Source organism: Phocoena phocoena, chromosome 7 (assembly GCF_963924675.1).
Source record: "Phocoena phocoena chromosome 7, mPhoPho1.1, whole genome shotgun sequence".
In the NCBI taxonomy this organism is placed as follows: domain Eukaryota; kingdom Metazoa; phylum Chordata; class Mammalia; order Artiodactyla; family Phocoenidae; genus Phocoena; species Phocoena phocoena.
Window position 1 is genome coordinate 68,796,417 of NC_089225.1, and position 13,939 is coordinate 68,810,355.

General features: G+C 34.0%; 1 protein-coding gene across 2 annotated transcripts in view; it reads right to left on the reverse strand.

Moving 5' to 3' along the window:
* Positions 1 to 13,939, reverse strand: part of TFPI (tissue factor pathway inhibitor) — a 35,693-nt gene that overhangs the window by 17,011 nt on the left and 4,743 nt on the right. For both annotated transcript variants that reach the window (XM_065880977.1, XM_065880978.1), the window contains exons 2-4: positions 12,963 to 13,164; positions 6,712 to 6,723; positions 6,325 to 6,347 (exon numbers count right to left, since the gene is read on the reverse strand). In XM_065880977.1, the coding sequence (XP_065737049.1) occupies positions 6,325 to 6,347; positions 6,712 to 6,723; positions 12,963 to 13,164 (237 nt within the window). The remainder of the gene's footprint in view (positions 1 to 6,324; positions 6,348 to 6,711; positions 6,724 to 12,962; positions 13,165 to 13,939) is intronic.

The window sequence follows — 13,939 nt, forward strand, 5'->3', positions numbered from 1 at the left end:
GTTAAGTTGAAATTATTTAAGGAGCAAATATGAAAAGATAAAGATAAAAGGTAAAATATAACTTTATCCACAACTATATCTACTGTGACATTTAGAATAAGGGAGTTACAACTATTGTCATACATTGTGTCTATTGGAATTTCAAATTCTAAATTTCTCATAGTAAATTAGTAGGGCATTAACTATCAGCTCTTTCATGAACTGAGAGAATAAAAGATATTGGGTCTTTTTACCCTTGGTTTGGAAGTCCAAAATATTATGGCAAAAATTTGGTTTAATTATTTTTTTTTTTTTTTTTTTTGCGGTACGCGGGCCTCTCACAGCTGTGGCCTCTCCCTTGCGGAGCACAGGCCCCGGACGGGCAGGCCTAGCGGCCATGGCTCACGGGCCCAGCCGCTCCGCGGCATGTGGGATCCTCCGGGACCGGGGCACGAGCCCGCGTCCCCTGCATCGGCAGGCGGACTCTCAACCACTGCGCCACCAGGGAAGCCCGGTTTAATTATTTTTATTAAGCTTATGTGCATCAACATTTAGGAAAGATCTATAAACATTTCTTATTTTTCAGGTGTGCAGTCTCATTTAAGTATACTTTGTTGCTTCATTAGAATGGTTTCAATTTTTAAAAAAGGGAGAAGCTTTGAGGGGTATGGAAGTTTTCATGGCTATACTTAGAATTTCCTGAATTCTTATGCTGAAATTAATATCTGTATTAGGTATGACATCCTCCTCTACTGTGTCTCTTATTTTTCTTCCAGGCATTGGAATGACTCCAATAGTGCAGAGGCAGACAGGAAATACATGTTCAGGGATTGGAGAGGCTTTTGAAAAAGTCTAATACCCATTCTTTGATAGTGCTCCAAACCAGGCTAAACATAGCTGTCACAAAATTGTACCACTGTGATCTACATTACAAGCCTTGTTTACATGCATACTCTGGAAAGAAAAGCAATAAATTATTTTCAAAATTATGATGATTGCAAGATATATTGGGCTTGAATTTTTTTAGGGCAAAGTTCCAATATCCCCATTTCTTTCCCCCTGCAACTGTATATTACCATAGCTGCAAAAATGAACAGTAGCATCTTTTCACATCTTAAAGCATCCTGCATTTATCTCAGGGAAGCAATATTCACGAGTGCTTTATTATAAAAACAGTATGTATTTAATAATGTTAATGATTTCTGCAACAGTAGAAAAACCAATCCCCTATGAAAAAAATTGTTTTATTAATTAAAACATCCTATTTTAATATAGAGTAAAATATCTATTTTCTATGACTTCTCAAAGTACAAATTTGAAAGTTATTTTGTTCATTGTTTACTGCCTCTTGTTTGTTAAGGTGAATGTAACTATTCTTCCCATGGTTAAGTTTAATATATGGGACAAGGAAAAATCCTACTTCTTTAAATTTTTATAATACACCTTATCTTTGATAAAGGAGGCAAGAATATACAATGGAGAAAAGACAGCCTCTTCAATAAGTGGTGCAGGGAAAACTGGACAGCTACATGTAAAAGAATGAAATTAGAACACTCCCTAACACCATACACAAACTCAAAATGGACTAAAGACCTAAATGTAAGGCCAGACACTATAAGACTCTTAGAGGAAAACATAGGCAGAACACTCTATGACATAAATCACAGCAAGATCCTTTTTGACCCACCTCCTAGAGAAGTGGAAATAAAACCAAAAATAAACAAATGGGACCTAATGAAACTTCAAAGCTTTTGCACAGCAAAGGAAACCATAAATGAGACAAAAAGACAACCCTCAGAATGGGAGAAAATATTTGCAAATGAAGCAACTGACAAAGGATTAATCTCCAAAATATACCATCAGCTCATGCAGCTCAATGTCAAAAAACAAACAACCCAATCCAAAAATGGGCAGAAGACCTAAATAGACATTTCTCCAAAAAAGATATACAGATTGCCAACAAACACAGGAAAGGAAGCTCAACATCACTAATCATTAGAGAAATGCAAATCAAAGCTACAATGAGGTATCACTTCACACTGGTCAGAATGGCCATCATCAAAAAATCTACAAACAATAAATGCTGGAGAGGGTGTGGAGAGAAGGGAACCCTCTTGCACTGTTGGTGAGAATGTAAATTGATACAGCCACTATGGAGAACAGTATGGAGCTTCCTTAAAAAACTAAGAATAGAATTACCATATGACCAGCAATCCCACTACTGGACATATACCCTGAGAAACCATAATTCAAAAAGAGTCATGTACAGCAATGTTCACTGCAGCACTATTTACAATAGGCAGGATATGGAAGCCACCTAAGTGTCCATCAACAGATGAATGGATAAAGAAGATGTGGCACATATATACAATGGAATATTACTCAGCCATAGAAAGGAAAGAGATTGAGTTATTTGTAGTGAGGTGGATGGACCTATAGTCTGTCATACAGAGTGAAGTAAGTCAGAAAGAGAAAAACAAATACTGTATGCTAACACATATATATGGAATCTATTTTAAAAAATGGTTCTGAAGAACCTAGGGGCAGGACAAGAATAAAGACACAATCATAGAGAATGGACTTGAGGACACAGGGAGGGGGAAGGGTAAGCTGGGACAAAGTGAGAGAGTGGCGTGGACCTATATACACTACCAAATGTAAAACAGATAGCTAGTGGGAAGCAGCCGCATACCACAGGGAGATCAGCTCGGTGCTTTGTGACCACCTAGAGGGGTGGGATAAGGAGGGTGAGAGGAAAATGCAAGAGGGAGGAGATATGGGGATGTATGTATACGTATGGCTCATTCACTTTGTGATACAGCAGAAACTAACACAACATTGTAAAGCAATTATACTCCAATAAAGATGTTAAAAATGTTCAGGTGCACCCTGCCCCCCCCCCACCCCCCGGGCTTCTGACCAACAAGGCTGTAAATCTGAGGTTCCACACCCCCCTCTTTGGGTTTGATTAATTTGGCTCACGGAACTCCAGAAAAGTTTTCTTACTAGATCACCAGTTTATTACAAAAGGATATAATTCAGGAACAGCAAGGTGGAGGAGATGCACAGGGCAAGGTATGTGGGAAGGGGCGGAGCTTCCCTCTCCAGGCATCCACTCTTCCCGAATCTCCCCAAGTTCAACAACCCGGAAGTTCCCTGACCTCCGTCCTTTTGTGTTTTTATGGAGGCTTCATTACACAGGCATGAATAATTAAATCATTGGCCATTGGTGATTGAACTCAACCTCCAGCCCCTCTCCCCTCTCCGGAGGTGGTGGAGGGGGGATGGGATTGAAAGTTTCAACCCTCTAATCAAGGGGTTGGCTCCCCTGGCAACCAGCAGTCCCCCCAGCTGAGGAGACGTCCGGGAAGTCACATCATTAACATAACAAAAGATACATTTAAGGCTCAAGTCAGGAAATTCCAAGGGTTTTTTGAGCTCTGGGCCAGGGACAACAGGAGGAAGACCGACTATATCTTTATTATAAATCACAATATCACAAATAAGAAACATTCAAACAACCCAACAGTAAAATAAGCAATGGATTTAAACAGGTAATTCATGAAGATGTTCAACTTCACTCAGAATTCTAAAAGGAATGCCTATTAGAACCACACCGAGGCCTAGGTGTCTAGGCCAAGAGGAATGAAATCACATGTGCACACAAAAACTTGAACCCTAATGTACCTAGCAACATTATTCCCAAATGCCAAAAGGTGGAAACAACCCAAATGTCTATCATCTGATAAATGGATAAACAAAATGTGGTCTATCCATATAATGGAATATTATCCTGTCATAATAAGGAATGAAGTACTGAGATCTGCTACGACATGGATGAACCTTGACAACATTATGCTGAGTGAAATGAGTCAGACACAGAAATCCATATATTATCCATATATATCTATATATCCATATATTATATGATTTCATTTTTATGAAACATCCAGAATAGGCCAATCTATAGATGCAGAAAGTGGATTAATGGTTGCCTGGGGCTGGGGGAGCCGGAAGAAATGGGGCAGTGTCTGTTAGTGATTACAGAGGGTTTTTTTTTGGGGGGGTGTGATTAAAATGTTCTAAAATTGATTATGCTGATGGTTGCACAATACTAAATATACTAAAATTATTAAATTGTGCACTTTAAATGGCTGAATTGTTTAGCATGTGAATTATATCTCAATAAAGCTGTTTAAAAAAGTTTTATAATATACTGTATTACAAGAGAAAGAAAAATACATTTGATCACTAATTTGATTTGTTTAGGTCTTAGTATGTATTTATGAAATTTTAAATCATATTAACAAATAATACAAGAATTCTATGTTTAACAAAAGGGAGTAGGTAAAAAATATTGCATACAAAGAAGAGAAAACAGTAACAAATTATTCTGAAAATATGATTAAGGAATTATACAACTGAAAGTTGCCATATTTATATGAGGCCCCATTCTAGGACATACATTTATTTTAGGAGTTGAAATTGCATACTTGTAAAATAATTCTGCTTAGGCCTAGAGTTTAATATATCTACGGTCACAAATTAAGAAATTCATTCCCAATATTCCTCAAATAAATAAAGTTCTAACGTTTGTATTGAATCTGCATACACAATCCTTGCTCTAAATTGATGCTCAGTTAAAACCCAGAAGGCAGGCTTTAAGATATATGCCAACTTCCACAAACCACATTATTTTCACTACTAACTTTTGTTTGAGGCTGCATACTTGGCAATTGTCTTAAAAAAAACTTTCTCCCAAAAGGGTTGTAAAGAATCCCCATTGTCTTTATAACTGTTCTGATGTGATGTTAGGAAGCATATCACAAAGTTGACTTCAAATCAATATGCTTAAAGGTCTTCATCATGGATTGGTTTTAGCATCTGAACATTTTTTACACATGTGAATAGTATCCATAGCTTTACTCTCTAACTTTCATATATAATATCAAATAAGAATGTTTCAATTCTGAATCATTAAATATAAATTAAGTAGCATAATTTTCCAGTAAATTTCCCCTGCATATAATTTTTTCCTAAATCTACATTTTTTTTTTGCGGTACGCGGGCCTCACTGTTGTGGCCTCTCCCGTTGCGGAGCACAGGCTCCGGACGCACAGGCTCAGCGGCCATGGCTCACGGGCCTAGCCACTCCATGGCATGTGGGATCTTCCCAGACCGGGGCACGAACCCGTGTCCCCTGCATTGGCAGGCGGACGCTCAACCACTGCGCCACCAGGGAAGCCCCTAAATCTACATTTTTGAAAAAAAATATACTAATGTTTAAATGTTGAAGATATCATCTTTTACTTGATGGACAAAAAAACCCTATTTATAAATATGCTGTATTCTTTGATATTACAGATAAGAAGAATTTCATTTAATTGAAGTATTGAACACTTGTAAAAATTAATTCAATATTTATAGAAAGTTATTTTAAAACTTATAAATAAATACATTTATTATGTTGTTTGTACAAACTTTGCTGAATTTATTTTATAACTTTTGATTGAAATTCTGGACAGTAGTTTGTCTTAAGCTTATCAGTGAGTTATAGAATTTTTCAGCTCTTTCCCACATAATTAAATCAAAGTTAGTAAAACTAAAATTCACTTTGAATTATGTAGCTTTTTCATGTCCTGAATTAAATAATTTGATCTTTTTGTTCAATATTTTCTCATTTAAATGTAAATGCTGTGAATGGTAATTGAGCAAAGTCAGCTTCTAGACCTTTATTAAAAGGAGCATGTCTTTCTTCATCTCTTGTAACATTTTTCTTGTACTGATATATTATATTCACCAAAAAGTAATTCTTTTTAGTTAAAAACTATAAATAATTTAAATCACAAAATCAAAAATATGCAAATGCTAAATAATATTGACAAAAGCAATTATTTATTGTTAAATATCTCCACTTATTTTTGCATACAGGCTGTTGACAACTCAAAGGCATATATATATTCAGGGTAATACTGGATGAAACTTGCTAAAGCCACACAATGCTGAGATTATGAAAGGATTAGAGATCTGAGAAATACAGTAAGAACAGCAACATCTAAATCACTATTTTGGGGATGTTAAAATAGCATGTGCATGGCTCTGGATTGTTACTGATCTAATACCAGATATCACACTGAATTAGAATGAGTAAACACAGTGTTTGAAGTCTTCCCTTACCAAATATCATGTATGTTATTTCTACGTTTTCATTATATGCACTGAAACAAAACACCATTTCAAAGATCACATGGATTTATGATGAATCTCATAGCAGAGAAAGCTAAGAATTGAATTGCTAAGTGCCTTATGTAAATGTTACTAATGAGCATACAAATGAATATTCACCTTTTTGCAATGTTGTCTTTGTCCTTCTAGTTTTCTTTGGATAATCTGCAAGTAAAACAGTATATATGTATCAATTACTACAATTTATAATATAATGTTATGACTTTCAATTTAACAAACTAGGCTGATATGTTTATTACTATTAAAATTATTCTTATACAGAATGTCAATAAATAAATTTCTTATTTGCTCTAAAGATTAAATTATTACAGTATAACCATGAAGTCACCTACATTTTAATATAATAATGTCTCAAAAACTATTTTAAAACTTTCTAACACATTTACAAAAATAATAATTCATGGTGAACTAAGTTTGCTATTCAAAATATCTATGATTAAAATAGTTATTTATTAAAATAATGTGAAATGTGAAAGTAATTCAAACAGCCTATTTTGCCTATAAAAACAGATCATTTCTATAGAGGAATGGAAGTAGGGGTGAAAGGAACCAGAATTACCTCCTTTCCCGATTCCTTCTTCTGCTTTATTATCTTAATCCAATTACAAGCTTCATTATTATTTCCAATTACAGAGGAGAAATGAAGCAAATGGTATTTGTGATGTATTTTTTAGTTTAATCTCATAGAATTATTGGAATTACTCCACTTGAGAACTAGAATGCTACTTGTCTTTGACCCATTGTATTTCAAGTATGGATTCTAAATTCTAATTTAAAGGATAATGAAATTCAAATTGATATATTATGTAAAATTTTGATTTGTTCACATAAACATTAGGAAAACTAAGTGATATTTGATTTATTGTATAATCAGTTGTTTTACAGAGAAAAGCTTTGTTCAAGGCAGCTTATTATTAGTTGTATGGCCAGAGAGACATAAAGGGAGGGAGAGAGAGGCAAGAGAGAGAGAATATGAGTATGAGTTGGCTTAAATGCCCCTTTCAGCCAGTGATCAAGCAGGTTATTCTTTGGAGAGTAAAATGTCTACGAATGATAAGGTGATGTGGTTCATCTCCCCTTTGAGCTTTACTATGTTTTATTCAACAGTCTTAAAAAAGATGTGTGTGTGTGTGTGTGTGTGTGTGTGTGTGTAATTCTAATTGTATTTTAAATGTTAAGAAAACCTGATTTTTTTTTATTGTAAATAACCAACCCCCAATTAATGTTTTTAGATGGTGGATTGTCATAATAAGCTTACATTAAAATATTTTAATGTACAATTATTATGTTACATTTTTAATTTATGAAGGCAGGGAAAGAATATATACATATAAACAGTATATAAGACTAGAGAGCTGAGTAATCATTTTTGCTCTGTTTTACCTACTGACAATAGCCACGGAACAGGAACATAGAGATGCTTGATTTCAATATTCATGCAATATTAAAAGAGAGAACTTGTTCCTTTCTGGTAACAACCATGGATACCCTATTTAATTTATTTTTATGCCAGTTACAGTCTGAAAAGATAGATAAGGTTTACAGCAAATTATCCAAGTTATCATATTTTCCTAGATTTATGCAGAACATAACATTTATTAATGATGTCTGAAGGAATAATGAGAGCATGTTTTACTAATTCTTATTTTAGTAATTCCTTGAACTCCAATGTATATGAATTCACATTTTAATATTTCATCATGAATATTAATATCAAAATTAATTCATAATTACCTGATACATTTAAACAATTGTAAAAAAAAATTTCTTTTGCCCTATTCTTTCTTCATCTTTTTGTTTTCTGTTGGGAAAGGGGAGGGTAAAATCTGAATGCTAACTTTTATATTTCATATTTGTTGAAGTCAGCCTAGAAAATTTTCCAAGTAGATGGGAAAAGACTCTATGGACAGAATATTCTTGTTACTGGGTAAGTCTTCACTATTCCAAACAAATAAAACACAAAATGAACTTAAAAATAAACAGAATGGAAAAAGTATTTACATGCTCTTTAATTCCTGTGGAGAAAATTCCCATGTAAATCCCCATGAAAAGCCGCAAGTCACAGTTAGCTCAACTAATAAAATAGTAATTAATATAAACAGCATACCTATTGGAACCTTTAAAAGTTGCTGTAGAGGCTGACTAGCTAAAAAGCTAAGTGGGAATTTGATCTCTTTCATCTAATTCTTTAATTCCCACACTACATACACCTATTTTTCAAAAAATAATAATCAAATAAAATGTTGTTCTTGTATAGGCTATGGGAAAAAAGCAACTAAACCAAAAGACAAACATTTTGAAAGCCATGTGTTTAGAAACCATTTTACAAACTATATTTTAATTTTTTCTACCTTATTAACTTTGTTACCATGTCTCTATTATTACATAGGTAAATACATCATGCAAGATTATATATATTTGGAAACAACTGATAAAACAGCTTTACATGCAAAAGGACAGCTGAGCATACATATCAAACTAAACACATCCTTAGTTCCTATTCTCTGAAATATTTGTCTTGACTTTATTCTCAGGCATGGTAATTTACAAGCATTAGTTCTCGAAGGTCTCCAAAATAAAACAAAAATTCAGCTTCCAAGTCTTAATATATAAGATATACATCATATTTCTCCTTTCACTTCTGTCAGTTTTTTCTCTGAAAATTTTCCAGTTCTGTAATTGAGGCATACACATAGACACTGAGGATTTTTATGGTTTTTTGATTAATTGGCCCTCATTCCTATAATGTGTCTTCCCTTTCTCCTGCCAATATTCCTTGTCCTATAGTCTACTTTTACTAATCATTCTTCTGATCTGTGCTTGCATGGTATATCTTTTTTCATCTTTTCACTTTTAACCTCTCTGTGTCTGTATTTTTAAAACGTCTTTCCTGCAGACAACACGTACTTAGTTCGTGATTTTTTTTATATTGTCTACTATATACCTTTTAACTGGAGTGATTATACCATTAAACTTTAATGTAATTTTAATATGCATCTTTAATTCATGACAATTTGGCTTCAAGTAATTAATACCACTTTCATCTGTAGTATCAGAACCTTACAACAGTAATCTCATATGTTCCCCCTCCTTTCCTGTGTGCTTTAGTTTTAAATCTTTTACTATTACTCACAGTGCAAGTCTGCTAGCAATAAATTTTCTCAGACATTGTTAATCTGAAAAAGTGTTTATCTCCATTATAAGAGTATTTTTTTTTAAAGAAATTTATTTTATTTATTTATTTTTGGCTGCTTTGTGTCTCCGTTGCTGTGCGCGGGCTTTCTCTAGTTGCGGAGAGCGGGGGCCACTCTTCACTGCGGTGCGCAGGCTTCTCTTTGCGGTGGCTTCTCTCGTTGCGGAGTACGGGCTCTAGAGTGCAGGTTCGGTAGTCGTGGCGCACGGGCTTAGTTGCTCCGCGGCATGTGGGATCTTCCCAGACCAGGGCTCGAACCCGTGTCCCCTGCACTGGCAGGCGGATTCTTAACCACTGTGCCACCAGGGAAGCCCTATAAGAGTATTTTTAATAGATCTAGATGACTAATTGGCAGTTTATTTTTTCCTTTAGCTCTTCAAAGAAGATGTTCCATTTTCTTCTCTTGTGAATTGTTTCTTGATGGGAACTTGGGGATTCTTTCGATCTTCATTCCCTCATGTATCATTTTTCTCATTTTTTTTATGATTTATTTGTATCCACAATTTTCAGCAATTTGATTATTATATTCATTTGTGTAGACTTTTCTTTATTCTTTTTTTTTTGTGATTTTGTCAGTGTTCTTGGTTCTACAAGTTACAGTTTTCATCAAATGTGGATAATTCTTTGCCATTTTTTTGTTCACATATCTCCTGCCCCAACTGCCAGGACTCCAATTACACATTTTGATAGACTTCTTGATTTCCTGTCATGGGTTATTGGGCTATATTCTTTTTTGTTTGCTTGTTTAGCCTTTTTTTTTATCCTCACTGTCCTTCATCTTGAACAGTTACTATTGCTCTGTCTTTAAGTTTACTGACCTTTTCTTCTGTAATGTCTAATCTGCTTTAAGTACATCTGGAAAATTTCTTATTTTATATACTGAATTTTTCAGGTTTAGAATTTCCATTTAGTTCTCTTTTATATATTCCATTTTCTCCTTATTATGTTCATGTTTTCTTTAAATCCTTTACCATATTTATAATAGCTATTTTAAAGTCCTTGTCTACTAATTTTGTCACCTCTGTCATTTCTCTGTTTGAATTGAGCACTTTTTTCCTAATTATGGATCACAGTTTGCTTATTCTTCAAATGTTTAGTATTCTGGGCAGGGGGGATTATAGATATTTTTGAATATTATGCTGTTGGCTGCTGGATTTTATTGTCTTCCGTTAAAGAATGTTTTACCATCTTCCATTAAAGAAGTGCCTTCTGGCAAGTAGTTAAGTTACTTGTGGATCACCTGGAACTTTTAAGGCTTGGTTTAAGCTTCACTATGACAAGGTTAAAGTAGCTTTTACTCTAGGTCTAATTTAGTCCTAGTACTAAATTAAATGTAAAATTTCTCCTAGTCATGTGGGAGCTCTGGGAATTGTTCTACTTACAAATCCCTGTAATTACTTTCTCAAACTCATGGAATTTCACCAAGTGCATGCAGTTTTATTATTCAGTAACAAACTCAAAGGGACCCTTATCCAGATTTTTTAGCTTTTTCTCTACATATGTCCATTCTCTCTCACATATTGTCCCTCAAAACCCAGCCACATCAGTCTACCAGTCTCCAATCCCCACATCCTCCACCATGGAGACCACCATGCTGTGCTGGTATTTCCCTCCTTTAACTGTGGTCTGAAGTGCCTTCATGCAGATTGCTGGGGAGACCAGAGGGTTCACCTCATGTGTTTCCCATCTCTCAGAGATCACAATCCTGCACTGCCTTTTGATCAATGTCTGTAAACAGCTGATTCATATATTTTGCCCAGTTTTCTAGTTATTTACATTAGGAGAGAAAGTTCAGCTCCAGTTACTCCATCACAGCTGAAGATGGAATTTTCTCCTTAGGTGATTTTTTAAAAGCTTAGTAACTCTTCTATGTCATCTATATCCTTAACAGTAGCTTACTATATAAAACACTCAGATATTCAAACAGTAATATCAATGACTTTTGAAGAGATAATGAGGAGATGGGGGCAAAAGACATATAGTTATGGTAGGTAGTAATGATGTTTGAGAAAACATTATAGCAGGGCATTCACTGAAGAACAAAATCATATTTGATTAATTTCTAAAGAAAAGAGTAACTTCTCACAAAATGGTGAAATAAAAGATTTGTAAATTATAAAAACTAAATAGGTATGTATTTCAGGAAAGAGGCCAGTTGATGAAATTAAGTAGGCTGCTACATGAAAAAGTGAGGATTACAAAGAATGAGGCAACCAGGCCTCTAGCCAAGGTGCTGAACCTGAGTGATACTCAGTACAAAAGGATACTTGGCACAGTATGGAATAGAACAGGGTATAGAAATCTGTGATGAAGGGAAAATGACCAGGCAATCACAAAAACCAAAGGTACTACAGAGAACCACTGAACTGCCTAATCTGTGTTAGTAACATTTCTAGCACATCTATGGAGAGGAAAGAGGGAAATAAGTGCTCTGAGATAAAGAAATTCATTCACATCAATTCTTTTCTGCCAGCTCTGGAGCATACAACAGTCACAGAGGAGAAAAGCTCTCTGTTTTTACCACACTGAGATTTTCCCATAGGCCGAGAGCATCATGATGCCAAGGCTGTTTTGTAAAAGCTGTTCAGGAAAGCATTATCAGAGTGAAAATGCAGACCTGCCTGCTTTGCAAAAAACAAGACACCGGTGTTAACTAAAGATACCATCGCTATAGCCCTACAGTTTAATTCAACTGGCTCTAAGAACATGCAGTGGGGAAATTTGGGACTAGAAACTGCAGAAATAAAGACAACTCAGGATTTTCTAGCTCTCAAGTAGCTCTCAATTCAGAAGAATAAAACTGAAATAAAAACATTCAAAATTTTGACCAGTAATTGTTTGGAATTTATCTCAGTCTAAAGAGAGAAAACCACATGAAACATTGTAATTTGTAGAATTTGAAAAAAAAAAGTTGTTTTAACATGATTAAAAGAATAAGTGTTCAATAAAGTTTAATAGTAGAATGTGATATGCTTTTAAACCTTATAACTTAGTAAAACTATGAAAAGTTGGGTTCAGTAAGGTCTTCATAGGTCATCAGGGATGATATTTTCTACATTATTCCAAGGCTCCAAAGAGAAGGATTTTACTTTCATATATATATTTCTATAATTTTCTAATTAGTAGCTGTTGAGAACCTCAAATTGGATTAATTCATTATCTTGACAGGGAAACAACTATGAGATCATTGTATTGGTAAAGGAAAGTCTAAGTCACTGTGAATAACAAGTTATTTCCTGTGAACTCATAGCTACCCAAGGAGGCTGAATTACACTTAATTTGCTGCAGATATAAAATCTGTTCTGCAAACGTAAGGGTTTTCTTCCTTCTTTATTATGGGGAAGAGTATAGGACAATAAGCTTACTATATTTTATAATGACTGATACAAAAAAATGAAAAACAGTAGTTGAACATTAAAGCCAAAAAAGTGAAAAAGATTCCTTGGAATGTTAAAATAGTTTTAACGTTTTTTCTAAAATGATTATATCTATGATTAGATCTAATAACTCTAAAGGTTTCTGGGTAATAAGTGTCTCCAGAAACCTACCTCTTGTACATTTTTCTTTGCACTCTTCCAGACTTTCAAATCGATTCTGATTTCCTTCACATCCCCCATATATAAATTCTTCACATTGCTGAGTGTGAATATTGAAAAAAAATCTCTTTATCATTGCTTTGCATGGGCCATCATCTGCTTTCAATGCACAGAATGAATGTACAAGTTTCAACGGTGGCAACTCAGCATCTACAAGGTAAAAAATAAAAGAATAACATTCCTTTTCATTCATTTTTAATACATCTTAATTTTAAGGAGAAGTGCAACACTGATAAAATAGGCTGATATAAGAAACTGAAAAGTTATCAAAAAGTTAGATAAAATAAACTCATCAAATGAGACAGGTCTTACCAACTTTATTAAACTTTAATAGTTGATTATTAACCAACTTTTAAGGAAAAATATCAAATATTTTTTCTAGACTCTTGTTATAGATGTTGCTTAAACTTGTACCAGTTGACCAATATGGAATTGAGTAGTAGTTATAAGGTAACTGATGTGTTGACATTACAGATAAGTAGAGATGTCTCCCTAATCCACAGCTGTGTCATTTTTTACATACAAAACAACTCTTTAAAAGCAACAATATCAGGGCTGGTACATGACTCCAATCCTCATGAAAGAAAAAGCAACAGAATATTTATATTCATACATGTATGTATATATCATACTACACTGAACCATTCCCTAGTTATGAAAATTTAGGTGTTAAATATTATAAATTACAAATAATTAATTTTCTTAAATTATACACACAAGTACTTCTTTTCTCTAGAAATTAATAATATATAATAACATTTTAGAGTATTGTATATATCTGTATATAAACAAAAAATGACATAAAAAATATATTTTCCCTTCATCACTGAAGTTACAACTGTCAATTTGAATTCAAAAATAAGCTAAAGCATTTTCTGAGTAGTACATTTATGCATGATTGTGAATGCTATTTATATTCCTTTCT